The sequence below is a fragment of the Erinaceus europaeus genome, chromosome 5 (assembly GCF_950295315.1).
Source record: "Erinaceus europaeus chromosome 5, mEriEur2.1, whole genome shotgun sequence".
NCBI lineage: Eukaryota > Metazoa > Chordata > Mammalia > Eulipotyphla > Erinaceidae > Erinaceus > Erinaceus europaeus.
This window is the reverse complement of record NC_080166.1, coordinates 32,904,222-32,921,963: the sequence shown is the minus strand read 5'-3', so window position 1 is coordinate 32,921,963 and position 17,742 is coordinate 32,904,222. Positions and strand designations below refer to the sequence as shown.

Here is a 17,742-nt window from a genome sequence, read left to right as displayed (position 1 = left end):
AGCACATAGATGAGAGAGGGCAGCCCTGAGTAATGAGCCAGAAAAGGTGAGAACAGTTCTGAATCACTTTAGATGCTGGCTTAACTTTGCCATTTGAGTAGTGGCAAGCTGAACTTTTTTTCATTGTACCCAAACTGATTTTTCAGTGTTCAGTTCTCTCTCTTTGTGTGTCTCTATAAAATGCTTTCTTCTTTCTCCTATCTACCTTTAAGCAGTGTGGAAAAAACTCAATTGTTAAGGTGATCTCTTCTGCTTCAGATCCTTAGAGGAAGCCTCCACCCCCAGGAGGCCTGAATCCGGTACTATGAAATGCCCCTATTAAGCAGCCCAGTACCCCTCACCGAGGCGGTGTTTAGAACTCTTGACTGTGAGGAATAAGGCAGGGTGTTTTGATCTCTAAAGGGGCTAGATAGCTCTCTTTTCTGTGAAAGGAAATGGAAGGAATATAAAGGTTCTCTATTTTAAACCATCTTTTTAATTCTCCCATAGGATTAATCACAATGAACGGTTGGAGTTCCTGGGCGATGCTGTTGTTGAATTTCTGACCAGGTAAGTTGGCTTTTCTAATGTTTCCCAATCTGTACATTTTACAGGTAACGCACTTAACACATTACCTCCCCAGTAATTAGCTGAATAAGGCACTGCTATGCCTGGTATGTGGTCTCTTCTATAGAGCTTAAAAGCTGCAAGTCCATGGCTCTTGCCCTGATAACTTGCACTCACTGATGCCCTAATGAGCAAGATTACAAGATGAAAGGCTCATGTCTCCCTCCTGTCAAGTTTATGTTCAAGTTGCTACAACCGCAAGACATCAGCTTGTCTTGGTCTAGATACTTCAGAGCTTACATTCAATTTGTAAAGAAGGGGATGATATTTTAAAATGTCATTTCATTTTCTAGGATTTGTCTCTGATCCTTTCCTCATTTTTTCTGATCTCAAGGGAAGTAAAGCTTACAAGTAATTTTAATGACTAGATGTTGGGGATGTGTATATATGTTTTCTCTGCAGCAGTATTCTTAGAGTCCTTTATTGGAAGACAGGCATAGGAAAGTGCGTTTTGTTTTCTACACTCAGAATTTCTTTTTTAAGGGAGACAATACACATGTTACTTGAGACTCTCTTAAGCTATGTTTATTCTTTCTGGGTCATTGTTTTTCCCAAGAAGGACTCAATAAGGCAAAGGGTTCTCTATGTATGCCTGTTCTGATTGAGTACAATAGGACTAAACAAGCTTGGTGGATCTTAAAAACTAGTGTGAGATTTAGGACAGTGCAGTTGCTGTTGTCTAAACTGGTTTCTCATGCTGGCCTCCTTCCAGATTCCCACACTTTGCTGATCAGCCCATTAGGCTGTTGGCACAACCAGTCACATGTGCCACTCTGCTCTGTTTCTGTGCTTATAAAGAACATGTCTCCACAATTGCCCTGCTCAGGGTTTCATGGGCTTCTCTCCAGGGGTCACTCATAACCCAGTCCAAGCCAACATACTTGTTTCTAAGCTCAGTTTTTGAGTCTAAGTTAGGTCTATTTCTGTTCATGTCTGAAGCAGTATGGCTGATTATTTAGGTCTCTGATGCTGTCTGCCTTTTATAGTAATAAAAGGACTTTTCTTTTATTATTATTTTTATTTATAAAAAGGAAACACTGACAAAAACTGTAGGATAAGAGGGGTACAATTCCACATAGTTCCCACCACCAGAACTTTGTATCCCCTCCCCTCCCCCCCCCTTTATAGCTTTCCTATTCTTTAACCCTCTGGGAGTATGGACCCATGGTCATTGTGGGATGCAGAAGGTGGAAGGTCTGGCTTCTGTAATTGCTTCCCTGCTGAACATGGATGTTGATTGGTCCATTCATACTCCCAGCCTATCTCTCTCTTTCCCTAGTGAGGCAGAGCTCTGGGGAAGCAGGGCTCCAGGACACATTGGTGGGGTCATCTGTCCAGGGAAGGCTGGTTGGCATCATGTTAGCATCTGGAACCTGGTGGCTGAAAGAAGAGTTAACATATAAAGCCAAAAAAATTGTTGACTAATCATGAACTTAAAAGCTGGAATATTGCAGATGAAGATTTGGGGGTCTCTGTTTTGTAGATAGTTAGTAGGCCTATTTTAGTTAATATTCCAAAGGGCCCATGACTATACTAGTTTTTATTTATTTATTTTTTTTCTGAGCCTGATATGCAGATATGGATCTTAGTTATTGTCTGGGGAGATGATGTCATGGCTGGAAAAAGGACCAGAAAGCTGGATCTGGGAAGAGAGTAGCTCCCAAATATGGAAAGGCATATAAATATTGTTGACTGTAAACCCCATCGATTTGATGTGATCTAGGGCCCATAATTAGCTTAGAAACCTATGTGACCTCTGCATCCCTGTAGGTCTGAGTTCACATTCTGTGGTCATGAGTAGGAATGTCCCAAGCTGCTCCAATTTCAGGACCCATCTTCCTCAGGTGGAACATAGAGTATGTGTACAGCCTCCCTTTGCAGAATGGAATAGTCTCTACTGTTGTTGATCCATGTTGAGGGCAGGGTCCTATGGGGGCCCACAAAAGGGTCTGTTGTGTTATTCTTGATAAGAGTGCAGCCAATTGAGTGCATGTGATATCATGTTCAATGACCTAGGCTCAAACTCCTGGTACCCACCTGCAGTGGAGAAGCTTTATGAGTGGTGAAGCAGTGATGGCTGAAGTCTGTCTCTCTCTCTTTGTCCTTCCCCATCTCAGTTTCTATACTATTAAACTTAGGGAAGAAAAAGAAAGAAAGAAAGAAAGAAAGAAAGAAAGAAAGAAAGAAAGAAAGAAAGAAAGAAAGAGAAAAAAAAGAAGAAAATTTGAGTCAATAGTGTCCTTTGGGTTATAGCACCTCTCCATATGCTATTTTTACTGTTTATCTTTCAAAGTCTTTTCATCAACTCCCTTCAATTTAGCTGAAATCTACTGTGTAGATATTTGTGCCAGGCATATTTTTGTGCCAGAGTGAGAGACAGAATGTTGTGATGCTTATTTACTTCTGTGATTTTCTTTGTCTTCTTGCAGTGTCCACTTGTACTATTTGTTTCCTAGTCTGGAAGAAGGGGGATTAGCAACCTATCGGACTGCCATTGTTCAGAACCAGCATCTTGCCATGCTAGCAAAGGTACATCAGATGTCTGAAGCATTTTTTTTGTCAGCAACTGACATTATCATCTTTGGTCTATGCATAATTTTTCACTTGAATAAGTAGCTCTTTAGGGTGTATTGAAGGTTTAATGTTTTTGTGAGACCAAGAATGTTTTTGTGAGTGTGTGTGTGTATGTGTTTGGGTTTTAAGTATTCAACCTTATTACTTCTGTTACCTTTGTGAGTTTCACCAGCAGCTAATGAACTCCATGGTGAGGTAACTTGGTAACAGAAGAGGAAGAATTTGACAGATGTACATGAACCGAGTTAAACATTCAGGGAAAAGGAAGATGAGAACAGTGCAAAAGAATTGAAATATTTTGTATTTTCCCTTTGTGTCATATTTCTGTAGTACATTTGTCTTTAATTTATTTTAACAAGCAGAATTATAGCTTTGAGTAGAATACTCTTGGCCATATCTGTCCATGGGGGTATCTTACAGAACTTTGAGATTCCTCCCAAATCACAAATCCAGCAATTATGATTTAGGGTTTAGGCCGGCTGCCTTGCTACATTGACTTAGCTGATTGACCGACAGAAATGCTTCCCTATTTAGATTCATGGCAGGCAATTTACTTACATTAATTCATTCGATGTCCCTATCTCTCTGTGCCTTGCCTTATTATAGTAAATCCTAGCAGGTAGAGAGCATGATACATGGATTCACCATCAGCATTGACCTCCCCCCGCCCCTTACAAATCAAGGGCCGTGGACACATTGTTGTTCTCTTCAAGCCTCTGCTTTCTCATCTGTGAAGTGGAGATGGTATTAGCACACTGAAAGGGTGTTTGTGAAAATTAAAGAGATTATCATTTGAGTTTTAATGATTCAGTTTACACAGTGCTTGACATAGTGCTGGTTCTTAGTCATCATAAAATATGTGACCAGATTTGTAAGAATTGAATTTATTACTGCTGTCATTGTTCTCCTTAGAAATCATTCTACTTTATAAGTTTATGGGTTTATTTTGTTTTGTTTTTGTAGCACCTGGGTCTGGTATACTACTTGAGGACTGATTTTCCTTTTTTTTTTTTTTTTCCTTTTATACCGAGAGGAGAGAGAAAGAGAGGGAGAGGGAGAGGATAGTTCCATCATCTGTGAAGCTTCCCATCGTGGCAAGGTGCTCCCATGTGGTGTTGAGCCTTGAACTTAGGACCCCACACATGGTAAAAGTGTGTGCTCTGCTAGGTAAACTATTTCTGGGCCTCGGACCTGTAGTTTTATTCAGCAAGTAGGAAGAAGCATGATTTTTAAAAAATATTCCCTCTTGTTGCCCTTGTTGTTTTATTGTTGTTGTTATTGATATTGTCGTTTTGGACAGAGAGGAGGGGAAGACAGAGAGGGGGAGAGAAAGATAGACACCTGTAGACCTGCTTCACCATTTGTGAAGCAACTCCCCTGCAGGTAGGGAGCCAGGGCGTGAAGCGCAAGGACCGTCGTAAGGATCCAGGTTCAAGGCCCCGGCTCACCACCTGCAGTGGAGTCGCTTCACAGGCAGTGAAGTAGGTCTGCAGGTGTCTGTCATTCTCTCCTCATCTCTGTCTTCCCCTCCTCTCTCCATTTCTCTTTGTCCTATCCAACAACGACACCAATAACAACAATAATAACTAAACAAGAAAACAAGGGCAACAAAAGGGAATGAATGAATAAATAAATATTTTTTTAAATGTGCATGCTTTATTTCATGTAATGTCATCATCTTCTTAGCTACAGAGACTTTTAACTATCCTTTGTGGCATTTGGGAGTGTAAAGACTTAATCCACTTAGTGAAAAACTACAGGCGAAAGTATGTTAACTTAATTTTTGCAGCTTCACAGAGAATGAAGTTGCAACTTGGTATAATATTGCTTTAGCTTTGATTGAATTGTCGAAGTGTTTCCTGCTTATTCACCTAGATGTCCACAAAATACATGTTCTTAAATAATTGGCCCACTCCCCATTTTTTTCTTTTCAGTTTCAGATATAGTGAAATAGTGGTAGGAAGGATATTTATAAGTTGTTGGAATTTGCCATAGCAGAAAAGCAGAAGCTATTATCTGACACACTGGGTTCTATAGCAAAGCTATGAGGTAGCACAAGGGTAGCCATTTTGAGGGATTTTTGGGTGATCTTCTGTTCATGGCCTCCACTTTCCCACAGCACACAACACATATCTATTCTAGCAAGAGACATTGATGGTGTTGGCCTGCTTCTGTCTCACCCAGTGGTGCTTAGTCATTTGGGAGAGGTGACCTGATGGAAGATAGCTTTGAAAGTCTAGTGATGGTTCTAGGTCACTTCTGTAGACACAAAGCATTTTAGTACTTACACAGCAGATACCATTCTCCTTTTGAAATGTCCTGGTCATAGGAATAACTAAGGCTGTAGGGCAGGTACTATGAGAAACTGGAAATTTTATAGTATTCCAGAGTAATTGTTTACAGTATAAAACTTGACTTTGTAGTCTAGTCTCACCATGAGGCTCCCAGTGAAGTTTTGAAACAGATGAAATTTGCATATTTTACCATAAACTCTTGCATGTGGGATCAGTTTTTTTAAAAAGTGATTTTTCCTGCTGTTGTATCTGTGATCGGCAAGACTCATTTGAATGTATTTTTTATACTCCAGAATTCTTAGCAGTACAAATTGCTGATGGTATATATGTTGTTCTGTTCTCGGTATCTGTCTTTTCCTGGTATAATTGAATATGGGTATTTTTCATATAGATGCTGAGACACACATACTCTGAGTATCTTTTATCAGAGGACTGATGTGACTCACATTGTCCAAGGCTGTTCACTGACTTATGACTTGTTCCATATTGCACAGCATGTTATTGTACTGAGTATTTATTGAATTAAATTACATGGTAATGAAAACAGATTTGTTTCATGTTTACACAGTGTTTGTATCTTTCTCCCTTTAGGAGAGAGTTATGATTTTCATTTATTCAGTTTCAGGCACTTTATAAGAAAATTCATAATGTGTCTAGTTCTGAAATGACTTGAATTGATTTGTAGATTTTGGCACAATAGGAGAAGGAATAAGTAGGTACTGAGCTCAAAGCAAAAGGAAAATAATCGGTAAGAACAAAAGGAAGCCATAGCTAAATTTAGTACACAGTTATAGTCACATGTCCTACGTAATTTGTAGAACTGAGCTTAAGTGTGACTCTAAGCTTTTCTTGAGGCCAAATAGAGGAAGCAATTCATTACAAACAATATTCCCAGAACCCTTAAGCTAAATCCAAACTTTATTGCTCAGAAGACTTCACTGTGACATGGGAAAGATGAGTGAGAGTAATAAAGGGGGACATAAGGGCAGAGATACAAACCCCCCTCCCCAGATCCTTTCCAAATTAAAAGATTTAGAGACATAAGGCACACTGATGTCTTCTGCAGGTCCACATTTGTTCTACGACATTAAAAAACCTGTATGGTACAGATGTTAGTAGTTCCATGTAACTCTGGAATCAAGGAGGTTGGATTTGTATTTCCCTAAACATTTGTGGGGAACTCTAGAATTCATGCAACAGAATCGTTATTCTTGCTTGGGGCAGTGGTTAGTCTGAACTTGGGAACTGGGCACCTCAGATCTGGTCAGGTCTGAACCAGCTTGAATCTTAAGAGTTTCACAAAGTCTGCTTGAGGAAAAGGCCAGGTTAAAAAATGTCAGCTGAATCATATGGAAAGGTTCATCATGAATGGTAGACTAAACATTCTTAATATACTGCCATAAGACCAGTTAATTCATGACTGTAATCCCTTTCCCCTAGGAGATGTTGTATTATTATAGTTGCCATTTTGCCAAACACTTTCTCTTTGTCATTTTGGATTTTGTAGAAACTGGAACTGGATCGATTCATGCTTTATGCTCACGGACCTGACCTTTGTAGGGAATCAGACCTGAGGCATGCAATGGCTAATTGTTTTGAAGCATTAATAGGTAATTTCTCTTCTTTCTCTCTATTTTTTTTTTTCAGTGTCTAAAATTTCTGGAGAACATTTAAAAATGACAGTAGACGTGGGACAGAATTACTTGTTCCCAAAGCATGTGATGTCTCTGGTGTCATACCCATCTCCTTAGTAGCAATTCTTCTTATTTTTCCGGAGCTGCTGCAGTGCTTTCTTTTCTTGAATTCTTGGTGTCTGATGTCATGCGCATGCTTATTATATACTGAAGTGAATCAATGCAGAGGTGGATTACTTTTCAGATTTGATCTGGGGTCTGATGCTAGGTTGTGGGTGGAGGGGGGGGATGTTCCTTTAAGTATAAAGGATACTTTTGGATCACATTTCAAACTCTTCACAGACTTTCTTTATTTCTTTTTTTTTAATTTTCTAAGTATTTTTATTATTTTTATTTATTTATCTATAAAAAGGAAACACAAAACCATAGGATAAGGGGTACAACTCCACACAATTCCTACCACCAGAACTCCGTATCCCACCCCCTCCCTTGATAGCTTTCCTATTCTTTATCCCTCTGGGAGTATGAACCCTAGGTCACTGTGGGATGCAGAAGGTGGAAGGTCTGGCTTCTGTAATTGCTTCCCTGCTGAACATGGCCGTTAACAGGTTGATCCATACTCCCTGCCTGCCTCTCTCTTTCGCTAGTGGGGAAGGGTTCTGGGGAATCGGAGCTCCAGGACACATTGGTGGGGTTGTCTGTCCAGGGAAGTCTGGTTGGTATCATGCTAGCATCTGGGACCTGGTGGCTGAAAAGAGAGTTAACATATAAAGCCAAACAAGTTGTTGACTAATCATGAACCTAAAGGCTGGAGTAGTGCAGATGAGGAGTTGGTGGGGGTTCCTCCGTTCTGTAGATAGCTAGTAGGCATATTTTAGTTACATTCCAAAGGGCTTGTTGCTAAGACTTTCTGATTTAAACATCTTGATAACAGAAACGATGACATTTTTTTTCTCCCTCTCTTGCCAGCAGGTTATTGCTGGAGTTCAGTCCCTACAGGGATGAATCCACTATTCTTGGTGGCCATTTTTCCTGTTTTTTTTTTTTTTCTTTTGACAGTTTAGACAGAAATTGAGAGGGAAAGGGGAACTAGGGAGAGAGAGAGAGAGAGAGCTGCAAATATTTTTAATAGAAGATTGTATCACTATTATTTATTCACTTGAGGCAAGACTGACGCTAACACTTCACTTCCTTGATTCTTTTCGACTGAAACCAGAATACAGTTAGCTATAGGTGCAGAAAGTTATGAGGAGTTAATTAGCCGCTTGCAAGGATCCTTTACAATGAAATGTTACAGAGATTGACAGTTCCTTGATTTTTTTAGATGAATGATTGAGTACATTTTATCTTTCAAAGGCCTTTGTACTTTATCATTTTTGCCCCCTTCCTTTGAAAACAAATATAAAAGTTTCCCATTATAGCTTTATGCTGATGATGGTAGCATGGGAATGTTTAATAGTTAACCACAGTCTTTTCACAGCTATGTCTGTCTTGCACAAATATGTCTATTTTCAGAGGATTTGTCACATGGAATTATTGTGCTCCATTCACATAATACTTTTGACAGCATTGCAGTTAGCTCCAGAGCCAGGTAGATGTGATAGAATTCACTCCAATCATTTTATCAGCTCTGTGTTCTTGCCAGGTTATTGAATCTCATTGACTCTCAGTTTCCCTGTCTATGTAATATGTGATCCAGAGTGATGATGCCTTTCTTAAACTATCTTTTAAATCACTTACTAAAGTTAACCTAAGTCCTATAAATCTTTTTTTTAATTTCCTTATTGGGGAATTAGTATTTTACATTTGACAGTAAATATAATAGTTTGTACATGCATAACATTTCCCAGTTTTCCATATAACAATACAACCCCTACTAGGTCCTCTGTCATCCATCCTGGATCTGTATTCTCCCCACCCACCTAACCCAGAGTCTTTTACTTTGGTGCAATATGCCAATTCCAGTTCAGGTTCTACTTGTGTTTTCTTTTCTGATCTTGTTTTTCAACTTCTGCCTGAGAGTGAGATCATCCCATATTCATCCTTCTTCTGTTTCTGACTTATTCCACTTAACATGAATTTTTCAAGGTCCATCCAAGATCGGCTAAAAACGGTAAAGTCACCATTTCTTATAGCTGAGTAATATTCCATTGTATATATGTATACCACAACTTCCTCAGCCACTCATCTGTTGTTGGACACCTGGGTTGCTTCCAGGCTTTGGCTATTACAAATTGTGCTGCCAAGAACATATGTGTACACATCTTTTTCCTATAAATCTTTTTAAAAAATATTTTGTTTATTTCAATGAGCGATCTAGAGAGGTAGGTAGGTAGGTAGATACATGCATGCATATATACATACATACTAGAGCATTGCTGAGCTCTGGTTTCCTGGGGATTGAACCTGGGATGTTTGGTTCCTCAGGCATGAAAGTGTTTTGTGTAACCGTTATGCTATATCTCCATCCTCTTCTGTGAATCCTTTTTAAGACATTGTTAACTGAGTCAGCCAGGAAGGTGAACCTAAGAAGGTTCATTGCTTTATACATAATGATCCCCAAACCACTACTGCTTTTGCTACCAGTATTTTGTCATCAACATCATTACAGTTTTTGACATATAATAAATATATTTATGCAGCAAAACTTCTGATGAATAAGTATCGTAACAATGAATAAGTATTTTTCTCAGAGAATGGCCTTTCTGAAGATAGAGGTAAAAATATGGCTTCAAGAACATAAGACTGCCCTGCTCCATAGTTATTTGATACCCAGTTAAGGTTATGCAATGTTTAATTATTTCAGATGTTTTAAAACAGCTATTTGAAGTTAATGGTAAAAATTGTCTAGTTTTTCATTTGTACAAGCTTTGATCTAGACTCAGATTTTTTAAAAAAAAAATTGTAATTGATTTAAGATAGGCTTACAATATTATGTGTTTTAAAAGTAGATTTTCGTGTGTGTGTGTAAGATTTAACCATACCCACCACCAAAATTCGTGTGTGTGTGTGTGTGTGTGTGTGTGTGTGTGTGTGTGTGTGTGTGTGTAAGATTTAACCATACCCACCACCAAAATTCCTGAGTTATCACACCAAATAGAATATGGTACAACCCACCCACCTACCCATCCTGGCTTTCAGAGTCTAACAGTGAGTTTGGTTGTTATTTATTTTTTGTAAGTTCAGTTGCTTTTGTTTTCTTTATTCCACTTATGAGTGAAACTATCTGTTAGTTGTCTTTCATTTCTCATTTCACTTAACATAATTACCTCTATTTTCATCATTTTTAAGCTCAGATTTTATTATCAGATTTTATATGTGTGGGACATGATGGATAAGCTACATGTAGAAAAAAAATAATACATTTCTTTCTCCCTGTTTAGCCATGAGGTTATTGCTGGAGTTCAATCTCTGCAGGGATGAAACTACCATTCCTGGTGGCCATTTTTTCCTTTTTTTTTTTTTTTTCTTTATTTGACAGTTTAGAGAGAGAAATTGAGAGGGGAAGGAGAAATAGGAAGGGAGAGAGGGAGAGAGCTGTAGTATTTGCTTTATCATTCATGAAGCTTTCCCCCATAGGTAGGGTGTGGGGGCTTGAACCCAAGTCCTGGCATATAGTAACGTGTGCACTTAATCAGGTGAGCCACCATCTGGCCCACAGCATATATTTTCAAGTCTTTAGGAACATGTAAAGTTAAGTATTTGTGTACACTTGCCTTGGTAAGGTTTATGTATGTTTCCTTCATGATAGTTCATATTTGGCCTCTTTCACTTATAATATATTGGATTTAGATTTGAGGGAATTGGGTTTTATATTTCAGTCTCATTTGTAACACAAAAAACATAGTTAAAAGAGGGAAAATGCTACCTTTAAAACAATTGCTTCTGGTCTTGTCAATTTTTTCCCTGTGAGTGGGTTTTGGCATGCCTTTTTGCTTTTTATAGAAATATGTAATTTTCTCTGAATATTAACGCACCCTTTCTTTTGTCATTCCACTCTCTTTATCTAGGAGCTGTTTACTTGGAGGGAAGCCTGGAGGAAGCCAAACAGTTGTTTGGACGTTTACTCTTTAATGATCCGGTATTTATCTTGAATCATTTGATTTTTTTTCACATTACGTATCATTAAAGCAGATTGTGTATCAATTAGTCATTGTATGTTATGGGAGATTTAATGTTACACCAAAAATAACTTACTTAGCTCTGTTAGATTGGTAGTTCTGTGGACAGCTACACAAGAAGTTTCTCTTTGCTAAACTCCTGTGTTTCCTTGTGGTCATTTTAAAATTAAATAGGAACACAAATATAGTAGAGGGCTTTGCTTTATTTTGAAGTTAATTATGATTTTCTGTTTTATAATTACTGAATACCTACCCCATGCAGGCTTACTTGAAGCTATAGCGTTCTGGCTTTTTCCTTTATAATTTGTCTTTAAGTAAATTATGTAGGCTAGATAAATGTATATTTATTTTACAATGTCAATTCATAGGGTGTTTCTGATAAGGCTATGAATAAAGAGTATGGAAGTCCTCTTTTTTAAAAGCAAATTATAGTTAAAGAAAAAATGATAGAATCTAAAATAGCTTCTGTTGTTACTGAAGTATTAGGCTATTAATACTGCTAGAGCTACCTTTTTAATCCTGCGTGTAATAGAGCATACTGGATGCTTTTTGTACCAAAACAAGTCAATTTAACATTTAAAGGGAGAGGCAGCTCTGTATTCCAAATTGAAATGTCATTATAACTGAATGAAATAGCCCTCATGGAGCAATCAAGAACATAGGAAGCTACTGTTTTAAGCCTTTGCGAAACCTTCAGCTTAAGTGGTTGTCAGATGTTATTACTGTATTACTTAGGATAGTTGAGAGAGAAAGAGAAAAGAAGGAATTAATGGTTTTGAAAAAATATGAGGTGTATACTGTTCATATCTGAAGCTTTGATTGCTTTTGTCTGTCTTCATAGAGATAAATGATGATTTGATTTGTTTGAATTTTGTTCTGCTGGAAAAATTACCTGCAGATGTTTCACGTCCCCTGTTTTGTCCTACATGGATAAACAGGCGTAGATCTTGATTTATATCATCAGCAGTTGGCATGCACTTTAAGACTTTTTCTCAAATCTAAAAATGTCTTTTTTCCAGCTTTTAGTTTTCATCTGCAGGTTCAGCAGCCTCTTTGTTTCCTCCTCCTGCTCTGACCTCTCTGCTTCTTCCCCTTTCCCTCTCCCATTCCCCCAAATCTCATCTCCTTTCTCCTCCTGTCCCTTCAGTCCCTCTCTCTTACCCATGTCTCTCACCCACTCCAAGTTTTGATTTTCCTCAGTGATACATAGGATCACACCTTGTGCTCTTAATTGCATCTGGTTTTGTTTAGATTCTTGCTTTCTTTTAAACTGCTTCTCTCCTTCTTGTCTGTTTGGCAAGCTTATCTTACGTTCTCAGTACTGAGTGCAGAGCGGGCACGTGCTAGGACTTAATAAATGTTTGCTAAAAGGATGAAGCAGGTAAATTACTAAAGCAGAAAAAGCAGAGTCTGAACATTATCTTATAAATGGCACAGCTGAGATCCGAAATTCCTTTTAGTGTGTCTTTCCAGACACCAAAGAAGACTTAGTTATATGTGGTCTTTCTACTTCAACACTTCCAAGTGCACACACTGGGGCACACTCTCACTCTTATGATGTCTCCATTTTGGTTTGCACCTACTAGTTGTGTTGTGGAGTGTGAGAGACATTGGTGAACCACGGACCTTTTTTTGAGAAATAGTATTGTGACAGTCTAACCAGCCCAGTAGTCAGGGACTATATATCAGTAAATCTGATTTTTCGAGCCTTGAACCCAGTTCCTTGCACATACTATCATGTGCACTCAGCTTGATGTGCCACTACCTGGCCTCTGTGTTTCTTTTTTTTAATGCACAGACTTAACTGTGGTCATTCTGACTTAAAATCTTTAATTTCGGGAGTTGGCCGGTAGTGTAGCAGGTTAAGTGCAGGTGGCCCAAACATAAGGACCAGAGTAAGGATCCTGGTTTGAGCCCCCGGCTCCCCACCTGCAGGGGCGTCACTTCACAGGTGGTGAAGCAGGTCTGTAGGTGCCAGTCTTTCTCACCCCCCCCCATCTTCCCCTTCTCTCTCCATTTCTCTCTGTCCTATCCAACAACAGTGACAGCAGTAACAACAACAGCAATAACTACAAGAATAAAAAAGCAACAATGGCAACAAAAGGGAATAAATATTTTTTAAAAAATCTTTAATTTCTTTCCTGCCTGTCAAAGTTTGTACCACACAACCTAACATTTAGTAGTCTTCATAATCTGTCTTCCACCTATGTTTTAAGTCTTCTTTCTTTTTTGTCCCTTTTTGGTGCCATTTTAGAAATTACTGTACTTAAAGTTAAAAAATTTTAAAGCAGTGTTTTGGGCTTACAGCAAAATTGAGAAGAGGGACTAAAATTTCCCATTCATTCTCTACCCCCACACTTGGATAACTACCCCCATTTTGTCAGCGCCCCTCACCAGATAAATGGTACACTCTTACAAATTGATGACGCTACGTTGACAAATCATAAAAGCCTTACTTCACCATTTCTCTTAGTGTTCCCCTCTTATTGTCGTGCTTTCTGTGACTTTGGAAGGTGCATGATGATGTGTAAGTGTCATGATACTATCATACACAGTGTTGTCATTGCCCTAAAATCCTGTGTCCTCTGCCAGGTAGGAACCCATCTTTATTGCACCTGTGTATTTTGAGACACTATTTGTGCATTTATGATGCCCTTGTTTCACCTCCTTCTGCTGACTTATTGAATTTCTCATTCTTCTTCAGGATCTCTTCTTAGAAGCCTGATCTGATACTGTTTAATCTCACACTAAGTTCTAGTATTTGGTATATATTGCCATTATAGGACTTAGTTATTTCATTTTATTGGGGGGAGGTTAATGGTTTATAGTACAGCTGTTGACACATGGGTAAAACTTCTCTTCTCACCATGATAGGTGTCTACAAAACACTCTCACTCCAAATTTAGGACCTTCTCCACCATCATGCAGCAGGACTTCAAAGAAACACACCAAGCTCAGTCCAAGTTTTACTTTGTGTTTCCCCTTATTCTTGCTTTAGTTCCTTTTGTGAGTGAGATCATCTGGTATTCATTCTTTTCCTTTTGGCTTGTCTCACTTTATATTGTTCCTTCAACTTCCATCCAACATGAGGTGAATAAGGTGGCATCATTCTTAACATCTCAGTAGTATTCCATTGTGTATATTACATAATAATTTTCTTAGCCACTCATCTATTGTTGAACAACCTAGGTGCTTCCAGGTTTGGGCTATAACAAACTGTGCTGCTATGAACTTAGGTATACACAGATCTTTTTGGATGGGTGTGTTTGATTTCTTAAGCTATATCCCCAGGAGAAGAATTGTTGGGTCATAGGATAGGCCCACTTCTAGTCTTCTAAGATTTTTCCAGACTGCTCTCCACAGAAGCTGGACCAGTTAACATTCCCACTAGCAGTATAAGAGGGTTCCTTTGCCCCCACAGCCTCTCCTTTCTGTTGTATGACATTTTCACAGAGGTGAAGTGGTACCTCATTGTAGTCTTTATATGCATTTCTCTGATAGCCAGTGACTTTGAGTCTTTTTTCATATATATAACTTATTTATCACATTAAACTTATCTTTATTCTCCCTCAGTCAACATCTGTATGAAGAAGAATAGTATGAACAAGAATAGGAAGCTTATATGTAATAGACATGAACAGTTGTCCCAGCAATCAATGAATATTCTCCAGAAGAGCAAACTGAAAGTAAAAACTATGCCAAAGAAGTCCTTGAGCTAGTAAGTGGTAGAACTGGGATTCCAGGCTAGTTCTCTTCTAGGATATGCAGCAGGATGCAGCAGACTTCTCTCAGTTTGTAAGGTTAAAGGACATAGACACAGGTGAAAAAGTCTAGTTGTAAGGCATTAAGCTCACTTACCAAGATGGGTTGTAGTAGACATCAAAGGAGAAATCACTGTGTTTTTGTTTGTTTGCTTTTGTTTTGAGTGAAAAACACTGGAGAAAGATAAATTAAGAACTCCATGAAAATTTTCAGCTCTGGAGGGCTGGGCAGTGGTGCAGCGGGTTAAGCACACATGGCACGAATATTGCAAGGATTCGCACAGTGTGAGGATTCCTGTTCGAGCCCCCGGCTCCCCACCTGCAGCGGGGTCACTTCACAGCAGTAAAGAAGGTCTGCAGGTGTCTATCTTTCTCTCCCCCTCTGTCTTCCCCTCCTCTTTCGATTTCTCTCTGTCCTATCCAGCAATAACAACAACGATAAACAACAAGGGCAACAAAAGGGAAAAAATAGCCTCCAGGAACAGTGGGTTCATAGTGCAGGCACCATGTCCCAGCGCCCTGGAGGCAAAAAAAAAAAAGAAAAGAAAAATTTCCAGATCTGCAGATTAGGGAAGAAAGCTGTTTATGGTCACTGTTGGTTTCATCTCTATTAATCCTAGTGTGTTATGTACCACTTCTGGTTTACTGCTTTGAATGCATTCTTCACTGAGACATCAGAGAAGGCTTTTGTGTAGGTATTGGCCTTATCTTTGTCTTATACGTGAGGAAATTACATGGAGAAAGGCTCTTGAGAAGCTAGCTCACCATCATGGGATCAGAATTAAATTCAGGTAGCCTGACTGCTGAGCCTGTACTCTCCTACAACTCTTCCCCTCCCCACCCCCACCCACCCCAGTTTAAGATGAAAAGTGAGGTAAGGGATATAGTTCAGTGGATAGAGCATGGGATTTGCTTGCATGAAGTCTCAAGTTTGATCTGAAGCATCGTATATACCAGAGCCTAGCAGTGCTCTGATCTCTCTCCTAAAAATAAAAAAAGTAAGATGAAAGATAGGATGATATTATGTGGTCATTTTGGTGTGAGGTAGAAGATGCCCACTAAGGCACTTAGAGTGAATGAGAGAGCAAAGTTATAGCAGAGGAGAGCTAGTAAATCACTTATAACTTTGACACTGAGTTAAAGCAATTCCAGTGATGGGATTTTTCCAGAGGAGCTGGTAATGAATGGGTCAGGGAGGGCTTGAAATGTGCTAAATGTCCATTTCCGGTGTAGAAACAAATGGAAAAGTAACACTGAAAGAACATGAACAAATTTCAAGACGAAAGCATATGCTGAGTGTCACCCTGCTGCAGAGAATTTAGGAGGAAGGTTACTGAATTGGCGGAGAGGAGCTCTTCAAAATGCCTTAAAAGAGCAGATAATATTTAAGCATTAAAAAACTATTGACACCCCCCCCCAAAAAAAAAAAAAACAACCTCAGCACTGAGTGTATTTTATTAAGATGTAAGTTTTATAAAATTACCAAGTGTATTATTTCACTTTATCATCATGTATGTCACAAATAATACTACATTTTCCTATACTTTTCCCCCATTTATGTAAATTTTTTTCCTCTTTTAAAAGTTCTTTGGGGACTGGGGAGAAAGCATATTGGTTATGCAAAGGACTTCCATGCCTGAGGCTCTGAGGTTCAAACCCTAGCACCACCATAAACGAGTGCTGAGCAGTGTTCTTATCTATTTAGATTTCTATCTCATTAAAAGAAGCACATAAAAAAATTTTTTTAAAGTTCTTTTGTAATAGATTTCTTAGCTTCAAGGTTAGGAGATAGATTTAATGAGGGGCTCCCAAGAGTTTAAAGCTGAAGGAAAAGCACTTTCATCCTGTGTTCTGATTGTAACAGCTTGTATACTTAACTTGGTGGGAAAAATAATGTATTGGAACATTTTCAGAAAAAAATCTTTTCATCCCCTTATTTCAAGTAAGCATTTTATTTTATTTTTAATTTTTTATTATCTTTATTTATTTATTGGATAGAGACAGCCAGAAATTGAGAGGGAAGTGGGGGGAGTAGGAAGAGAGACAGAAACCTTCAACACTGCTTCACCATTCACAAAGCTTTCCCCCTGCAGGTGGGGTCTGGGGCATATCCCATATCCTTAGACATAACGTGCGTTCAACCAGGTGTACCACCACCTGGATCCCAAGTAAACATTTTATAATGGGCCACAGTAAAGTGGTGGCTTTACAGAACTAAAAGTTTAGGAACTAGAGAATGTTTCCGCGCTTAAAATAGCTTAGATGCTAATGATTTAGTGCCTGGGATAAAGGCCATTTGAGATGAGTTTTAATTACAAAAGGCACAGCTGATGCACATTTCCGGGGAATGGTAAACTAAAAAATATGATTACAGTGCCAGCTAGATGTAGTGTATTAGGTTAAGCAAATGTGTAACTTCGTTTTACAAGGTGTCTTTGACTTGTGGGGGTGGAGGTGGCACTCTCCCTCCTCCAGCTTAATAGGCTAATTAGAGCCACTACAGGCAGTGTGAGTGGTGAATACACTTAAAAAAATTAGTTTGCCAGCACTATTGGATTTGCAGTAAGTGGAGTCAGCATCTGAAATAGTTCAGTATTTCAAATAATGGCATTTTATTTAGTACTCTGGAGTGTGTTAAATGGTTCCCTCGAGCATTAAAGGCATCACTCCATTTTCCAGGACCTGCGCGAAGTCTGGCTCAATTATCCTCTCCACCCACTCCAAGTAAGTGTGACCTTCCTGTCTGTAGTGA

At 38.9% G+C, this 17,742-nt stretch overlaps 1 protein-coding gene across 2 annotated transcripts in view; it reads left to right on the top strand.

The window, feature by feature from the left end:
* The window catches only part of DROSHA (drosha ribonuclease III), a 138,067-nt gene that overhangs the window by 89,226 nt on the left and 31,099 nt on the right, over positions 1 to 17,742 (top strand). For both annotated transcript variants that reach the window (XM_060191190.1, XM_060191191.1), the window contains exons 23-27: positions 490 to 549; positions 3,036 to 3,135; positions 6,982 to 7,084; positions 11,119 to 11,189; positions 17,670 to 17,714. In XM_060191190.1, coding sequence (XP_060047173.1) covers positions 490 to 549; positions 3,036 to 3,135; positions 6,982 to 7,084; positions 11,119 to 11,189; positions 17,670 to 17,714 — 379 coding nt within the window. The remainder of the gene's footprint in view (positions 1 to 489; positions 550 to 3,035; positions 3,136 to 6,981; positions 7,085 to 11,118; positions 11,190 to 17,669; positions 17,715 to 17,742) is intronic.